At 41.6% G+C, this 16,719-nt stretch overlaps 2 protein-coding genes across 4 annotated transcripts in view; one reads left to right on the plus strand and one right to left on the minus strand.

Moving 5' to 3' along the window:
* Positions 1 to 1,331, minus strand: part of LOC129860697 (cytochrome c oxidase assembly protein COX11, mitochondrial) — a 70,603-nt gene extending 69,272 nt beyond the window's left edge. The window contains exon 1 of the mRNA XM_055931387.1: positions 1,276 to 1,331. The gene's annotated coding sequence lies outside the window, so the exon portion shown is untranslated. The remainder of the gene's footprint in view (positions 1 to 1,275) is intronic.
* The window catches only part of LOC129860680 (syntaxin-binding protein 4-like), a 65,132-nt gene that overhangs the window by 35,461 nt on the left and 12,952 nt on the right, over positions 1 to 16,719 (plus strand). For 2 of the 3 annotated variants that reach the window (XM_055931324.1, XM_055931334.1), the window contains exons 16-18: positions 10,359 to 10,541; positions 12,616 to 12,732; positions 13,599 to 13,648. In XM_055931324.1, the coding sequence (XP_055787299.1) occupies positions 10,359 to 10,541; positions 12,616 to 12,732; positions 13,599 to 13,648 (350 nt within the window). Of the gene's footprint in view, positions 1 to 10,358; positions 10,542 to 11,634; positions 11,800 to 12,615; positions 12,733 to 13,598; positions 13,649 to 16,719 lie in introns of those variants that run through there. The other variant, XM_055931343.1, reaches the window with a different exon arrangement.

A 16,719-nucleotide genomic window follows, 5' to 3' on the forward strand; every position in this document is an offset into this window, starting at 1 on the left:
TTGAGGCCATATTAGGCTGCTGAGGGGAGGACGGCTCATAATAATGGCAGAAACCGAGCAAATGGAATGCCATCAAACACCTGCAGACCATGTGTTTGATGAATTTGATACCATTCCACTCCAGTCATTACTACGAGCAAGTTCTCCCCAATTAAGGTGCTACCAACCTCCTGTGGGCTTGAGTCCAACTGAAGATTTGTTAACGACCGGCCGTGAAGAGGTAGCATAAGACTAGCATGCAATCTTTTAAATACATGTATCTAGATTACAGTTTATATTCAGCAAGCGATGGCGTTTTTTTGGTCTTAGACTGTGGACTTCATACAATAATACAAGATTGTCCAGGTTTGTATTGTGGATGACCATGTCCGAAATCTGCCTTGCCTACTACTTACTAACGACATACTGTGTACTGTACTAATCTTACTACATACTATTTAGAACGTATTTTTTAGTAAAAACGCAGTAAGCAACAAATATAAACTAAGCTCATCCATACTAAGAATGCATCATGTTTTTTTAATTTAACCTTTATTTAACTAGGCGAGTCAGTTAAGAACAATTCTTATTTACAATGACGGCCTACCCCGGCCAAACCCTAACCCGGATAATGCTGGGCCAATTGTATGCAACCCTATGGGACTCCGATCACGACCGGTTGTGATACAGCCTGGAATCGAACCAAGGTCTGTAGTGACGCCTCTAGCACTGAGATGCGCTGCGCCACTCGGGAGCCCCTAATGTGTAATTGCGTTAATTCCCGCCATTCGTTCATTTTTGTACAGCACGTTCCCTTATCTGATTATCAGCTGTTGTCAAATGCACGTGGGTAGAGAAAGACAATTCTCTTCCTCAACAGTCTGTGGAGAATTCTAGTAGATGAAAAGCCAAAATTAGTATGGCATCCTGGCATTTTAAACATTTACTACATTTGACATTTCACATGCTATAACGCTTTATATTTTTGCATACCCAAAAACCCTGCTATTTATGGTAGAATGCAACCAGGGGTATTCGGACACGGCCGATAAACTGATAACCCATGAGCATCACATACTGCATACACCCAACCACATGAGCGTCACATACTGAAACAAACAAACCCCTCATTATGAACTCCTTAATTCGCTACGGGACCCTAGAGCAGTCACACACTCTCTCAAACTTCCCCTCCATGCATGTCGTCATCATTCCTAAGCATCTTTTCTCTGAGTGTGTTGAGAGCACGGGGTTTAAGCACGTACTGTATTGTAGTAGCACCGCGGCAGTACTCACCGTGTGTAGGAGGGAGAAACGGACGGCACCGTGTAGGCTTACTGTATGATGTGTGAGACTACAGGGAACATAGAGGCGGGTGCACCCTAAATAGATCCTCCCTGTATTGTGAGTCATTGACACAGCACTCCTCTTCTTCTCTCTGGTTGCATCCCATCCCAAATGGCACTCTATTCCCTATATAGTGCACTACTTTTGACCAGGCCCATAGTAGAGCACTTAGGGGATAGTGTGTCATTTGGGACCCATCCTCTGATGCATAAAGCACATAGATCAATTTCCAAATGTAATATATCCCAACAGGCATTGGGATAGTAACATATTTATTCGGTTTTTCCATATCCCTCTATCATCCTCCTGTACATCATGTTCGTCACGACACTGATTGCATATTAAGTAGTCACTACCTGGCTATCAGATTAAGTTCTACACCAGGGCTGCCCAATACTGGTCCTGGAGGCCTGAAACATTTGAGTTTTTTGTTTCTACCTGATAGTTAATTGCACTCAACTGGTGTCCCAGATCTGAATTAGTCCCTGATTTAAAAGGAGAGGATGGAAACCAGAAGTGTTTTGGCCCTCCGGGACCAGGTTTGGGCAGCCCTACTCTACACAGTAATACACGCGTATGCAGACAAATGCACAAACACACAGGCACACACACAAACACAGTGGGGTCATACTTGCGAACATTAGAAACAGTTAAAATGTAAACTCAGCCAATTAACATTGTTGATTTACTTGCACGTGATAGAACACTATTGTAGCTGGTCCCATCAGATAACCTGGCACACGTTAGTCCTATGCTAAAATCACCAGATGACAGTGATTATTTCCTGGAACAAGTTCTGCATTGGCCAATTACAAATGTAGTTGGACGTGAACAAACCCTTTTTCATAAGAGCACCCTTAACCAAGTCAACTACTCTCGTTATCATCCTACAGATTGCAGTAACAGTGTTAGTTATTTTAAAGAAGTTTATTGCGAGTCCACACTAGAGGAAAGTTTTTATCGTTCTACAGTACACCTGTCAATCCACTGATCAACACATCCGACTGCACACTGTAGGCCTACTAATGCTTTCAGGGTGTGTTAATTGTCAGTGACAACTGCAAATAATACTTCAATTTACGTACAATGAAAAATGATCTAAACTCGTATTTAATTGTAGCAAATCAGCAGCGAACGCCGTTTAGCCTGCACATCTTTTACAGCATGTAATTGCTTGCCTCGTTGCTCAAGTGTTTTGCTTTGAATATCACGTTCCTGACCTTATTTCCTTTGTTTAGCCTTGTTTAGTTGGTCAGGACGTGAGCTGGGTGGGCATTCTATGTTATGTGTTTCTATGTTGGGTTCATTCAACTAGCCTGATATGGTTCTCAATCAGGGGCAGGTGTTTCACGTTTCCTCTGATTGAGAACCATATTAAGGTAGGCTGTTCTCACTGTTTGTTTGTGGGTGATTGCTGCTGTGTCTGTGTTTGTTCGCCACACAGTACTGTTTCGTTTCGTTCGTTTGTTCCTGTTTGTGCGTTCATGTTTTATGTTCTCAAGTTCAGGTCTGTTCACGTCGTTTGTTATTTGTATTTTGTCAGTGTTCTGTTTATTTGGATAATTCATAAAAATTCAATATCATGAACATTCACCACGCTGCGCCTTGGTTCTCCTCTCTTCCACATAAAGACGAGCGTTACATTGAATGTGTAAGGCTTGGAAATAAAGATGGGCCAAACAACTTTTCTCTTCGATTATTAATATTTAATCCAACTGCTAGCTCCACATAGACCATGACAATCTGGGAATATTTATGAACACCAATAACCTTTACCCAGGTCAAGTATTCCATAGAGTAGCCTCGACTTCCAGGCCAGTAGGGTGAAAGCCTAGTAGAGGCTAACCATAGTGACTACGCCCTCTCCTGATGAGGAGACATTAGCATATCACTTTCTACAATTGTAACCTACATCTTGTACATTTGATATAATGACAAAAGTAAACTGGCATGTTCTATTCGCCATCACATGTATGTGCTTTCACCGGAGAAGCTTTTCCCCAAATAGTCTATTACAAACAGGTTAATGGTCTATGCGAAACCGTATTTCCGAAACAACCTTGATCACTCACTTCACAAGGCTTGACAGGGTGGCACACTTTAGACTTAGGCTACCATTCAAATGTAGCCTCGCATATTAGGCCTACACTAATTATGATAGTGTGTTGTGGAGAGAAGTACATGCAAACCCTTGTAAATAAAGATTACGAATACATGAAGAGCTTCTTGTCGGAGTCCCTCTTGCAGACCGAACATAAGATACTGCCTCTGCTACATAAATAATTGTTGCTACTATAGGCTATATTACATAGACATGTAGGCTACACTTACACTACCAGTCAAAAGTTTTAGAATACTTACTCATTCAAGGGTTTTTCTTTATTTTGTACTATTATATACATTGTAGAATAATAGTGAAGACATCAAAACTATGAAATAACACATGGAATCATGTAGTAACCAAACAAAGTGTTAAACAAATCAAAATATATATTATATTTGAGATTCTTCAAATAGGCACCCTTTGCCTTGATGACAGCTTTCCCACTGGGGAGCCAGGCCCAGCCAATCAGAATGACGAAGCAGGATGTGGAGGTCATGGGCAGGTGTGGTTACACGTGGTCTGCGGTTGTGAAGCCGGTTGGACGTACTGACACATTTTCTAAAACAACGTTGGAGTCGGCTTATGGTAGAGAAATGAACATTAAATTCTCTGGCAACATCTCTGGTGGACATTCCTGGAGTCAGCATGGCAATCTGTGACTGCGTTGTGTGACACAACTGCATATTTTAAAGTGGCCTTTTATTGTCCCCAGCACAAGGTGCACCTGTGTAATGATTGTGCTTTTTAATCAGCTTCTGCTTTTTGTGTTTATGGAACATTTCTGGTATTTTTTATATCAAATCAAATCAAATTTATTTATATCATTTCATGCAACATGGTACCGACACTTTGCTTTTATATTTTTCTACAACGCTTTATATACATTTTAATTATCTACTTTGTCACATATGCGTTATTTGATTCAAGGACCAACAATGGAGAGTTTTTTTTCTTCCTCAAATTAAACCTTGCCCCTAAGGGAATTGCTTGTGCCTGTCGTTTTCCCCCACTATCAAACACACCACAGTACTGGATCAAATGAGCTCAAAAGGATACATTGCCTTTCCGTTGAATCCATAAGAACGTTAAAGCTTTGTCTGGGATTTAACCCACCGTCTCAACACTTGCATCACAAGAAAGAGAACAAAGAGAACTTGATGGGTGTTAATTTTTTGTGGGAATTTAAAAAAGTTATAATTGAATACAGTTGAAATGTTTACAAATTAGATGCGCTGAAATGAAGGCAACTAACGAAAAAAACCACTTAGATTATAGCGATATTATGTATTTTCTCGCAAACAATGTAAAGTATGTTTAGATAGGTATAGTGTAGAGCCAAGCGTGTTGATTTTGAATCTGAGGGTATCCTGCTATTAACCTGTCTAGGATGAGCGGCACCCCCCCCCCCCACCCCCACTGAAAAGGCAGAGCCGCGAAATTCAAAAAAAATATATTTTTTAAATATTTAACTTTCACACATTAAAGTCCAATACAGCTAATGAAAGACACAGATCTTGTGAATCCAGCCAACATGTCCGATTTTTAAAATGTTTTACAGGGAAGACACAATATGTAAAGATGTAAATCTATTAGCTAAAAACACATTAGCATAATCCACCATTTTTCTTTGTCCACCAACAACAGTAGCTATCACTAATTCGGCTAAACTAAGATATTTATAGCCCCTAACCAAGAAAAAAACTCATCAGATGACAGTCTGATAACATATTTATGGTATGGGATAGGTTTTGTTAGAAAAATTTGCATATTTCAGGTAGATGGCATAGGTTACAATTGCACCCACCGTCACAAATGGACTAGAATAACTACATAGAGCAACGTGTTTACCTACTTACTAATCATCAAACATTTCGTAAAAATACACAGCATACACTAATCGAAAGACACAGATCCTGTGAATACAGACAATATTTCAGATTTTCTAAGTGTCTTACAGCGAAAACACAATAAATCGTTATCTTAGCATAGCACATGTGCAAACATTACCCCAGCATTAATTCTAGCCAAAGTGAGCGATAACGTAAACATCGCCAAAATATATTATTTTTTTCACTAACCTTCTCAGAATTCTTCAGATGACACCCCTGTAACATCACATTACAACATGCATATACAGTTTGTTCGAAAATGTGCATATTTAGCCACCAAAATCATGGTTAGACAATGGGGAAAGTAGCCCAGCTGGTGAGAAAATGTCCGTGCGCCATATTAGACAGTGATCTACTCGTATACATAAATACTCATAAACGTGACTAAAAAATATAGGGTGGACAGCGATTGATAGACAATTTAATTCTTAATACAATCGCGGAATTACATTTTTTAAATTATCCTTACTTTTCAATACAGTTTGCGCCAAGCGAAGCCACGTCAAAAAACATGGCGTCCTAAGCCACTAACATTTTTCGACAGAAACACGATTTATCATAATAAAAATTTCCTACTTTGAGCTGTTCTTCCATCAGTATCTTGGGCAAAGGATCCTTTCTTGGGTCTAATCGTCTTTTGGTGGAAAGCTGTCCTCTTGCCATGTGGAAATGCCAACTGCGTTCAGCATGAACTGGAAGCGTGCCCAGCGATTCACAGCGTTTCAGAAATAAATGTCCCAAAATCGCACTAAACGGATATAAATTGCTATAAAACGCTTTAAATTAACTACCTTATGATGTTTTTAACTCCTATAACGAGTCTTAACATGACCGGAGAAAGATTACTCCCAACACTAATGCTTGGAACAGGTGCGGGTCGGTGTCCTCCACGCACATGACGCAGCTGCAAAAGACTTACTAGCTACAGGGTTTTTTAATTTATAGTGCCTGTGAACGCGCAATCGACCCCATTCAAATCGTCATCACGTAAAGGCATCCAGGGGAAGACGTAAGCAGTGTCCGTATACTCATAGGAATAACATTGGCTTTAAAACTGACTCCAGAACAGTGGCCAAAATTTCTGAAATCTGACTCCATGTCAGGGAAATTGCTGTAGAATGGGTTCTGTTCCACTTAGAGACAAAATTTCAACTCCTATAGAAACTATAGACTGTTTTCTATCCAATAATAATAATAATATGCATATTGTACGATCAAGAATTTTGTAGGAAGCCGTTTCAAAAATTACACGATTACCATAAATAGTGACAACAGCGCCCCCAGCCTCAACAGGTTAACACACTTGTTGAATTATCCAAGTGAACAAGACAACAACAGTAATTATTGAGGCAGTCTAGACAGTGCAGGTACGGAAGATGGCACAAATGTTTGATGGTTGCAGCCATGTCGCTCCCCGTTATGTTAATGTATTCATATATGCTATATTTATGTAAATTTGGCACACATAATTATCTTTATATGAACACAGAATATAATAAAAAATACCTGATACAATAAGAAAATGTATAAGTGCGTGCATTCTAATAAAAGTAAAACTCCATTATTTGTTTGTGCCAGTAAAATGTTTTATGTGCTATAATTCAGTCAATATCTGAGGATTATAACATTTATAAAAGTTTGGAGTATCTTCACCCATTATCCAACTGTTGCATTAATTGGAAATATATTTTTTTACTTATTACCCCTTTTTCTCCCCAATTTCGTGATATCCAATTGGTAGTTACAGTCTTGTCCCATCGCTGCAACTCCCCTACGGACTCGGTAGAGGCGAAGGTCGAGAGCCATGCGTCCTCCGAAACATGACCCTGCCAAGCCGCACTGCTTCTTGACACACAACCCGCTTAATCCGGAAGCCAGCCGCACCAATGTGTTGGAGGAAACACTGTACAACTGCCGACGGAAGTCAGCGTGCATGCTCCCGGCATGCCACAAGGAGTCGCTAGAGCGCAATGGGACAAGGACATCCCAGCCAGCCAAACCCTCCCCTAACCCGGACGACGTTGGGCCAATTGTGCGGCACCTCATGGGTCTCCCGGTCGCGACATAGCCTGGGATCAAATATTGTAAATGTTTTTAAAACCTTTTTAACAATTTCGATGACCGTTGCTAAGTGCACAATATAAGAAATAGGGTGCCATTTGGGATGCTGCCTTTAAGAGCTCTGTATAGTGCTCCCTGCAGACTCAGCAGCTTCAGGCTCAGAGGGTAGCAGCATTACAGAACTAAATCCCTGCTGTCATCCCAGCCAGCACACAGAAAACATTACACAAGCGGATAAAGAAAATACATAATTTACTAGTAAAATAACTGAATTATGTATTGAATAGATCCAGGGACATGTCCTGCTGTTGTTATTTTGTGAAGGTTTACAACGCCATCTGATAAATCCATGTTTGATCAGTTTGCATGGGGTTTGGTTAGATTTTCTATTAAGGCTCTTTTGTAGAGCTGAGGGGAAAAGGAGAGACACAGACTAACAGTATATAAAGATACAATATTGAGGGCTTACTCAGTGTTTAGAGTTACAGCTTGTATGTTGCTCTGCCCTATCGTGCCCTTCCTGTGTACTGATGCTGTTGGTCATTGCTAACTCGGGCAACTCATTCACATGACTGTGAGATGTATCCCAGCTTAAGCGATCTTATCCCTCGCTCTCTAGCTCTCTCTCTCGCTCTCTCTCCTTCTGTTCTCTGAACGTCGGTTCTGAGAATATATAGAATTCCCAGTATTCCAGTCACAGGAACAGATGGTCTGGTGTGTGTGTGTGGGGCAAGTGAATGAATGTGTGTATGCGTATGTGCCCATTTACTGGTGTGTGTGTGTGTGTGTGTGCACACATGTGTTCCATGTAGCGAACACCAGGGGAGATCTAGGTCACAGAGAGTTAGGTGTTTATTTTTAGCCAACAGCAAGGATCAGCATTGACCACACACACACACACACACACACACACACACAGAGAAATAGTTTGTGGAAGAAAACACATCATTTTTTTAATAAATCCATCTGAGACTTTATAACTGGACGGCTATATTGAGGTTTTCCACATACCAACAGATTGATAATAGAACATTGGCTAGAGGGTTTGAACTTTGAACTAACTGACAGACTAATGCATGTTATGCCACTAGGCTTACGAAACATTGTTTTTTAAGTCTTCAGAGGCGTCGCCATCCCACGTTTTTTGTTAAAACCATGAACTGCAACTCAATATTACGCTACAGCTTGTATAGATTGGCCACAACACACGTGAGCCTTCTGTGTCAATTATCTACCGTATTATCATAGTATCAGGTACGGCTAGGAGTTCTTTCAGGTCAAGTGGTCAGGAAAAACTACTGGGAATTTTCTATGTAGAGCATTACATAATCTTATGTAATTATGTAGGTTAGTCTGTCAGGTTGTCTCTCTCCAGAGTAGTCCCATCATCCATCATGTGCCACTAGCGCGTTGACTCTACTCTAGCGTGTTAACACCACTAGTGTGTTGACTCTAGCGTGTTAACACCACTAGTGTGTTGACTCTAGCGTCTTAACACCACTCTAGCGTGTTAACACCACTCTAGCGTGTTGACTCTACTCTAGCGTGTTAACAACACTCTAGCGTGTTAACACCACTCTAGCGTGTTGACTCTACTCTAGCATGTTGACTCTACTCTAGCGTGTTAACACCACTAGTGTGTTGACTCTAGCGTGTTAACACTGCTCTAGCGTGTTAACACTGCTCTAGCGTGTTGACTGTACTCTAGCGTGTTGACTCTACTCTAGCGTGTTGACTCTACTCTAGCGTGTTGACTCTACTCTAGCATGTTGACTCTACTCTAGCATGTTGACTCTACTCTAGCGTGTTGACTCTACTCTAGCGTGTTGACTCTACTCTAGCGTGTTGACTCTGCCCTAGCATGTTGACTGCACTAGCGTGTTAACACCACTCTAGCATGTTGACTCTACTCTAGCGTATTAACACCACTCTAGCGTGTTGACTCTACTGTAGCTTGTTAACACCGCTCTAGCGTGTTGACTCTGCCCTAGCGTGTTGACTCTGCCCTAGCGTGTTGACTCTGCCCTAGCGTGTTGACTCTGCCCTAGCGTGTTGACTCTGCTCTAGCGCGCTGACTCTGCTCTAGCGCGTTGACTCTGCTCTAGCGCGTTGACTCTGCCCTAGCGTGTTGACTGCTCTAGCGTGTTGACTCTACTCTAGCATGTTGACTGCTCTAGTGTGTTGACTCTGCTCTAGCGTGTTGACTCTGCTCTAGCGTGTGATGAGTGAGGGAGACCTGCAGTGTTGTAAAGTACTGAAGTAAATATACTTTGGAGAACTACTTAAGTAGTTTTTTGGGATATCTGTATGTTACTTTGCTATTTATATTTTTCACAACTTTTACTTTTACTCCACTACATTCCTAAATAAAATAAGGTACTTTTTACTCCATACATCAGGGATAACAGCCAAAAGTGTGGGAGCATGCCCACCTGTCCGTAGAAAAATGAAGACAATTGTGGCGCCTGGTTTGCTTAATATAAGGATTTTGATGTATAGCATTTACTTTTTACTTTTACTCAAGTATCAACACTTTTCCACCACTGTATTTAAGTACATTTTAAACCAGATACTTTTAGACTTTTACTCAAGTAGTATTTTATTGGGTGACTTTCACTTTTACTTGAGTCATTTTCTATTAAGGTATCTTTACTTTTACTATAGTATGACAATCAGTACTTTTTCCACCACTGGAGACCTGTTTGTGCGTGTCAGTGTCATACACCTCAGAACACTTTTTCCTCTAGCAGAAAATTACAAAAGAAAGCTAAAATGCCTCTGAAATAGGCCAAAATAATTGAAGAAACAAATTAAAGCAAAGCACCGTTTCTAAAAAAATAAATAACGTAGCATCCTTTTCATTCATTCAAGCAGTAAAATGTTCCAACACAAGTTCAAAGTGCACTGAACTTTTACCTACAGCATATTCCTGTGCCTGTTTGACTCTCCTGTCCTCTCCTCGTCACTCTCCCTGGTAGGAGGTAAAGTCTGGGACGGATGAGAGCCGTGCTCTGCGGAGCCGGATCCACTTGGCTGTAGCAGCCCAGAAGCAGGCCAGGGGAATGGAGATGGATTATGAGGAGGTGATCCATCTCCTGGAGGCTGAGATAGCCGAGCTCAAGGCCCAGAGGAATGAACAGCAGCAGCCCGGCCAGGATAAGGTAACAGACTGGTTCTCAAATCATACCCTATAATCCCTATTGCACTACTTTTGACCAGAGCCACTATTCCCCATGTATTGCACTACTTTTGACCAGTGGCGTAAAGTGCTTAAGTATCTGTACTTTACCATTTATGTTTTGCCAACTTTTACTTCACTACATTCCTAAAGAAAATGTACCTTTTACTCCCTACATTTTCCTTGACACCCAAAAGTACTCGTTACATTTTGAATGCTTAGCAGGACAGGAAAATGGTCCAATTCACACACTTATCAAGAGAACATCCCTGGTCATCCCTACCGCCTCTGATCTGGCAGACTCACTAAACACAAATGCATCATTTGTCAATTACAGTATGTCTGAGTAAATTTCTAAAATTTAAAATAAAATTAAAACTTTGTTTAATATAAGGAATTTGAAATTATTTATACTTTTACTTTTGATACTTAAGTATATTTACAACCAAATACTTTTAGACTTTTACTCAAATAGTATTTTACTGGGTAACTTTTACTTGAGTAACTTTCTATCAAAGTATTTATATTTTTACTCAAGTATGACAATTGGGTACTTTTTCCACCACTGCTTTTAACCAGAGCAACTATTCCCCATGTAGTGCACTTCTTTAGACCAGAGCTACTATAGCCTACACACTTTTTAACGTAACTATTTTTACCCATAGCGCACTACTTTGGACCAGAGACTACTTTTGAGAAGCAGAATTGCCATTAAACCTGTCAACCGCCATTCTCGGATTTGAGACCCCCTTCTCTCTTTACTCTTTATCTGTTGAGCATAAAACCCATGCCCAGACTGAGGTAACAGACTACACTACATTCCCCTGTTGGAATAAATAACAGTCTATTCCTCAAACGCATGAATTATTATCTTGGTGTAAGGTATCAACCACAGGGAGCTCTGCTAGATCTGAGGGGCCTTACTATACCCTGTTCTCTCTCTTTCTATCTGTATCTGTCTCTAAGTCTCTGTTCCTCTCTCACACTCTCTCTTCCCCTGTCTTCAAAGGAAGTAGCTCCTTCCTCTCCCTTCCTTCCATTTATCTGTATTTCCTTCTGTCCATCCTGTCATCCAGTGTGTCGAGCCCACCCAAACCCTGCTGGACCCTGCTCCTGGTTGCTTCCTTTCCTCCCTGTGTGAGTCCGTTCCAGGTTCCTCCCTCTCCCCTGTGCTGAGAAAAGTCTGCTCCTGATTTCCCCCCTCTTCCTGTCCGAGTCTGCAGGATTTACTGCTTCACTGTGTGAGTAAAATAAATTTAGACCCATCTCATCATTCTTAACTTCTCTCCCTTGCTTTCCCTCTCCCTCCTGTCACTGCTCACCCTTCCATACTGTGTGAGTCCGCACCAGATCCCCAATCCTCTTGTCTGTGATCCCGTTCCAGGTTTTCTCCATCCTGTTCGGGAGACCTTTACCTGGACCATAATTATAATCCCAGTTACACTTTTGGCATGTAGCGTACATAGTACTCTGAGTCAATGGGAAAAGTGTGTGATAATTTATAAATAAATAAAACATATCACACTTTTGGCAGTCACAGAAAAGTCAATAGAAACATTTGCTATAGTTTTAAAATAATTTAACTATCATCAATGAATGACACTTTATTGAAAATATGTAACTTTATTGAAAATCAGGGCTGTTAATCCCAGGATTTGCTGTGATTAATCAAGATGAATCACATTCAGATTTAGCTCAAATTGAGCTGTAATTTAAGATTTGTTATACAAAAAGCATTGCAAGAATATTCACGCCTTGATGCTGTCCAAAATAACGGTTAGCAAAATCTGGTAAATTGATAATCACACTTTCTTTAACCTCAATGTCAACTTGTTTTGACATCACATTGTTGTTTTTAGCTTTATAGATTAGGTATTTTGGACATTTTCAGTGTATTTTGAACACTTTCAGACAATGCGATTAATCACAATAATAATAGTTTAATTTGTTTACAAAAAATACAGACAATCTTTCAACTTATGAATGAAAACCCATCCAGATGCAGGCCATTCAGTAGAACCCATGCTGATGACCTAGTGTGATGTCCTTCCTGATAGGATGAGGTGGAGGAGCTGAAGAAGAGAGTGGCCGTTCTGGAGTGTCAACTACGTAAGAACGAGGGGGCCAAAAAGGGCTTTGAGGTGTCCATGGGAAAACTGCTCAACTTCGTGGAGGTACTGTATGTGTGTGTACTGTGATTACTGAATGTCAACACTAACTCTCTCGAAGACCATTACTTCATATCTAGTTTACAATGTGTGAAGGGAAACAGGTTTGAGAAGGAGAAACGGATTTGAATTCACATCCTCAGAAAGAAAATACAGAAATATAAAGACAAACTGAAATTAGCATTTACATCTCTTAATAATGACAAGTTTATAAATAGCAGACCTGGGTTCAAATACGTGCTTTGTATTTGTATTTTAAAATACTTATTTTCTGGTGTATTTGAGTATTTTCAAATATTGTAGCTGAATCAACTACTTCTATTTGAAGTATTTTTTTCAAATAATTTCCTATAAATACTACTTTAAAATATTTTCAAATACTTATTTCCAAAAACATAGCAAATACCCCTTGAACCAAACTGACCTGGCTTTAAATGCATGGGAGTATTTTAATATTTGTATTTGAAAATACACTTGTCTGTGTATTTGAGTATTTTCAAATACATGCCAATACTTTCCAACTGTATTTCAAAATATTAAAATCCAAATATTTACTTTGAAATGTATGTGAAAGTAATTGAAATACCTTAATAGTATTTGAAGCCATGTCTGATAAATAGGGTTGTAGTGTTCAGAAAAGTGGTCTCATCAAATGTGTCCCACATGGCGCCCTATTCCCCACAAATAAAAATTTGTTCTTAACTGACTTGCTAGTTAAATAAAGGTAAAATAAAAAATATAGTGCACCCCTTTTGACCAGAGCCCTATGTATATGTCCTGGTCAAAAGTAGTGTACCATAGGAAATGGAGTGCCATTTGAGACGCATATATCAACTCAAATAATACGTACGTTTACATTCCTTCCCATTTAGAATGTCCAAGACTTCCTCATTGAAAACCAAGGTCCCGTGAAGAGCTGTAGGTAAGAATGTGTATTGTGCACGTTTCTAATGAATAGAGAGTGAATCATGTCTGCTTCTTTCTTCAATAGTGGGCTATCTTTCAGATAATCTCATTCATTCACAGTGTATACACCCTTACGAAAAACTACATGATTTCACATGTGGAAAATCACATGATTTCACATGACATTTCCACATGTTTTGTTCATGTGAAATCATTTGAAACCATGTGTTTTTTTGGAACACTTCACATGTGAAACAATGTTTTTTTGCATTCGGCGGGGGAGAGTGTACTATTGATGGTTAATTCACCTTTGATGGAGCTGTGTCGTAGTGCGGCAGATCACCTGGGGGTGGATTGGCCATATTCCCCGCAGCGGCGTTCCGGCGGCGTTCGTGCAGGTTTGGGGGAAGGTATTTACAGCCTGTCATTGCAGCGGTGAAGCATCACTTACCCGTTTAAAGATTTTGCCGATGAGCTAAAGGCGACCTGCGATTCCCCTCATTCAGCCAGACTGATACTATCAGGTTATGGTGAGTTCATAAATGTAGAGGGTATGGAGGAGGCGGGGCTCGTTTGCACACTGCCAATGGATGGAAAGCTAGCGAGTTACTTAGCTCCAGAGGCTAACAAGGGGGCTAATCCTAGCACTGTGCTTCCAAATAAACAGTGCCGGTTCTCGGCGGATCAGCTGGACAAAGGGTACCAGGGTGAGTGTGTGACGGGCCGGTCGTTGAATGTGGTCACAATGCTGCAGATGTATCATATCGTTTTGCTACAGGAGCTGAATAAGACCATGGAGGCGGGGAAGCCGGCTCCAGAGCTTCTCGATGAAAGTCATACTACGGCTGATTTTGTGCTGTGTCTGTCCCGCTGTTCTATCCTGGCTGTGTGGAAAAGTATGGAAGCTCAGGGCCACGTCTAGTTGATGTAATCTTGGATTCTTGAGAGGGACAGGCGGATGTATTTGGATGAACCAATTTCACCAACAAGGTTGTTTGGCTCGGCTATGGAGTCCTTACAGGCCTGTTTCGAGGACAAACAAAAGTCCTTCGCAGGGGCTACGCAGCAGTTTCCGAGGCATAAAGGAAAGGGTCCGGGCCAGAAGCGTTTTTTTACCGTATTGGTGCTTCTGGGCAGCGGCAGACGTTTTGGCACAGACACCGTGCTGGGTCGAAGAAGCGCAGGGTGAAAACGGATTATTCCGCGGTGAGGGGCAAGAGGCAGATCTCGTGACCCTAGCTGGAGGCCGGGGGAAGGTGCATGTTCTCAGGGCCCTCCTCCCTAAGCATTTACTGTGGCAATAGTGCTCCCAAGTGGCTCGGTCAATGGGGGAAGTTACTGGTTGTCGAGGTCCCCGAACCCGGTGTGGTATCACAACGGCGGTACCACGAAAGCACATTATTTCCAACCAATGTTCCTCAGTGTTTAGGGGTATCGAGAGGAGGCATCAAGGAGGCATGAGGACTGCAGATGTGGCCAGGGCAATAAATTGCCATGTCTGTACTGTGAGACGGCCTAAGACAGCGCTACAGGGAGACAGGACGGACAGTGGATCATCCTCGCAGTGGCAGACCACGTGTAACAACACCTGCACATGATCGGTAGATCCGAACATCACACCTGCGGGACAGGTACAGGATGGCAACAACAACTGCCCAAGTTACACCAGGAACGCACAATCCCTCCATCAGTGCTCAGACTGTCCGCAATAGGCTGAGAGAGGCTGAACTGAGGGCTTGTAGGCCTGTTGTAAGGCAGGTCCTGACCAGACATCACCAGCAACAACATCGCCTATGGGCACAAACCTACCGTCACTGGACCAGACAGGACTGGCAAGAAGTGCTCTTCACTGACGAGTCGCTGTTTTGTCTCACCAGGGGTGATGGTCGGATTCGCGTTTATTGTCAAAGGAATGAGCGTTACACCGAGGCCTGTACTCTGAAGCGGGATCGATTTGGAGGTGGAGGGTCCGTCATGGTCTGGGGCGGTGTGTCACAGCATCATCGGACTGAGCTTGTTGTCATTGCAGGCAATCGCAAAGCTGTGCGCTACAGGGAAGATCTCCTCCTCCCTCATGTGGTACCCTTCCTGCAGGCTCACCCTGACATGGCCCTCCAGCATGACAATGCCACCAGCCTTACTGCTCGTTCTGTGCGTGATTTCCTGCAAGACAGGAATGTCAGTGTTCTGTCATGGCCAGCGAAGAGCCCGGATCTCAATCCCATTGAGCACGTCTGGGACCTGTTGGATTGGAGGGTGAGTGCTAGGGCCATTCTCCCCAGAAATGTCCGGGAACTTGCAGGTGCTGTGGTGGAAGAGTGGGGTAACATCTCACAGCAAGAACTGGCAAATCTGGTGCAGTCCATGAGGAGGAGAGGCACTGCAGCACTTAATGCAGCTGGTGGCCACACCAGATACTGACTTTTACTTTTGATTTTGACCCCCCCCCTTTGTTCAGGGACACGTTATTTCATATCTGTTAGTCACATGTCTATGGAACTTGTTCAGTTTATGTCTGTTGTTGAATCTTATGTTCATACAAATATTTACACGTTAAGTTTGCTGAAAATAAACGCAGTTGACAGTGAGAGGATGTTTATTTTTTTCCTGAGTTCATGAAGACAAGTTTTCGAACTACCAGAAGTTTCTTTGAGAAGATATGTAAAGCAATCTGTGCATTTGAACAGCAGCATAATTACACCTATTTCACTTTTGCATCTCAATAACCGAATGACCACTGCTCCCTCTGTTTTGAACAGATTAGATCAGGTCCCAAACTGGGGTACGCGCAATTCCGTCGGGGTTCCGCCAAATAAAAATGTGATTCACATTTTTTAAATATATATTTATGTATAAAAAAAGACATCCTCCTCCCTCATATGGTACCCTTCCTGCAGGCTCACTCTAACATGACATGGCCCTATATATGGAAAATGTATTTTCTAACGGGCCTATACATTTGGGTGAGGTTCTTTTCCTCGCCTGAGTAACATAATTTCACTGCCAAAAATAAAATGAAACCATCTTGGGTTCAGCGAAATAACAACACAATGTCAAATACAGGTAGCCTAGTCAAATAATTAACAT

Source organism: Salvelinus fontinalis, chromosome 1 (genome assembly GCF_029448725.1).
Source record: "Salvelinus fontinalis isolate EN_2023a chromosome 1, ASM2944872v1, whole genome shotgun sequence".
Taxonomy (NCBI): Eukaryota; Metazoa; Chordata; class Actinopteri; order Salmoniformes; family Salmonidae; genus Salvelinus; species Salvelinus fontinalis.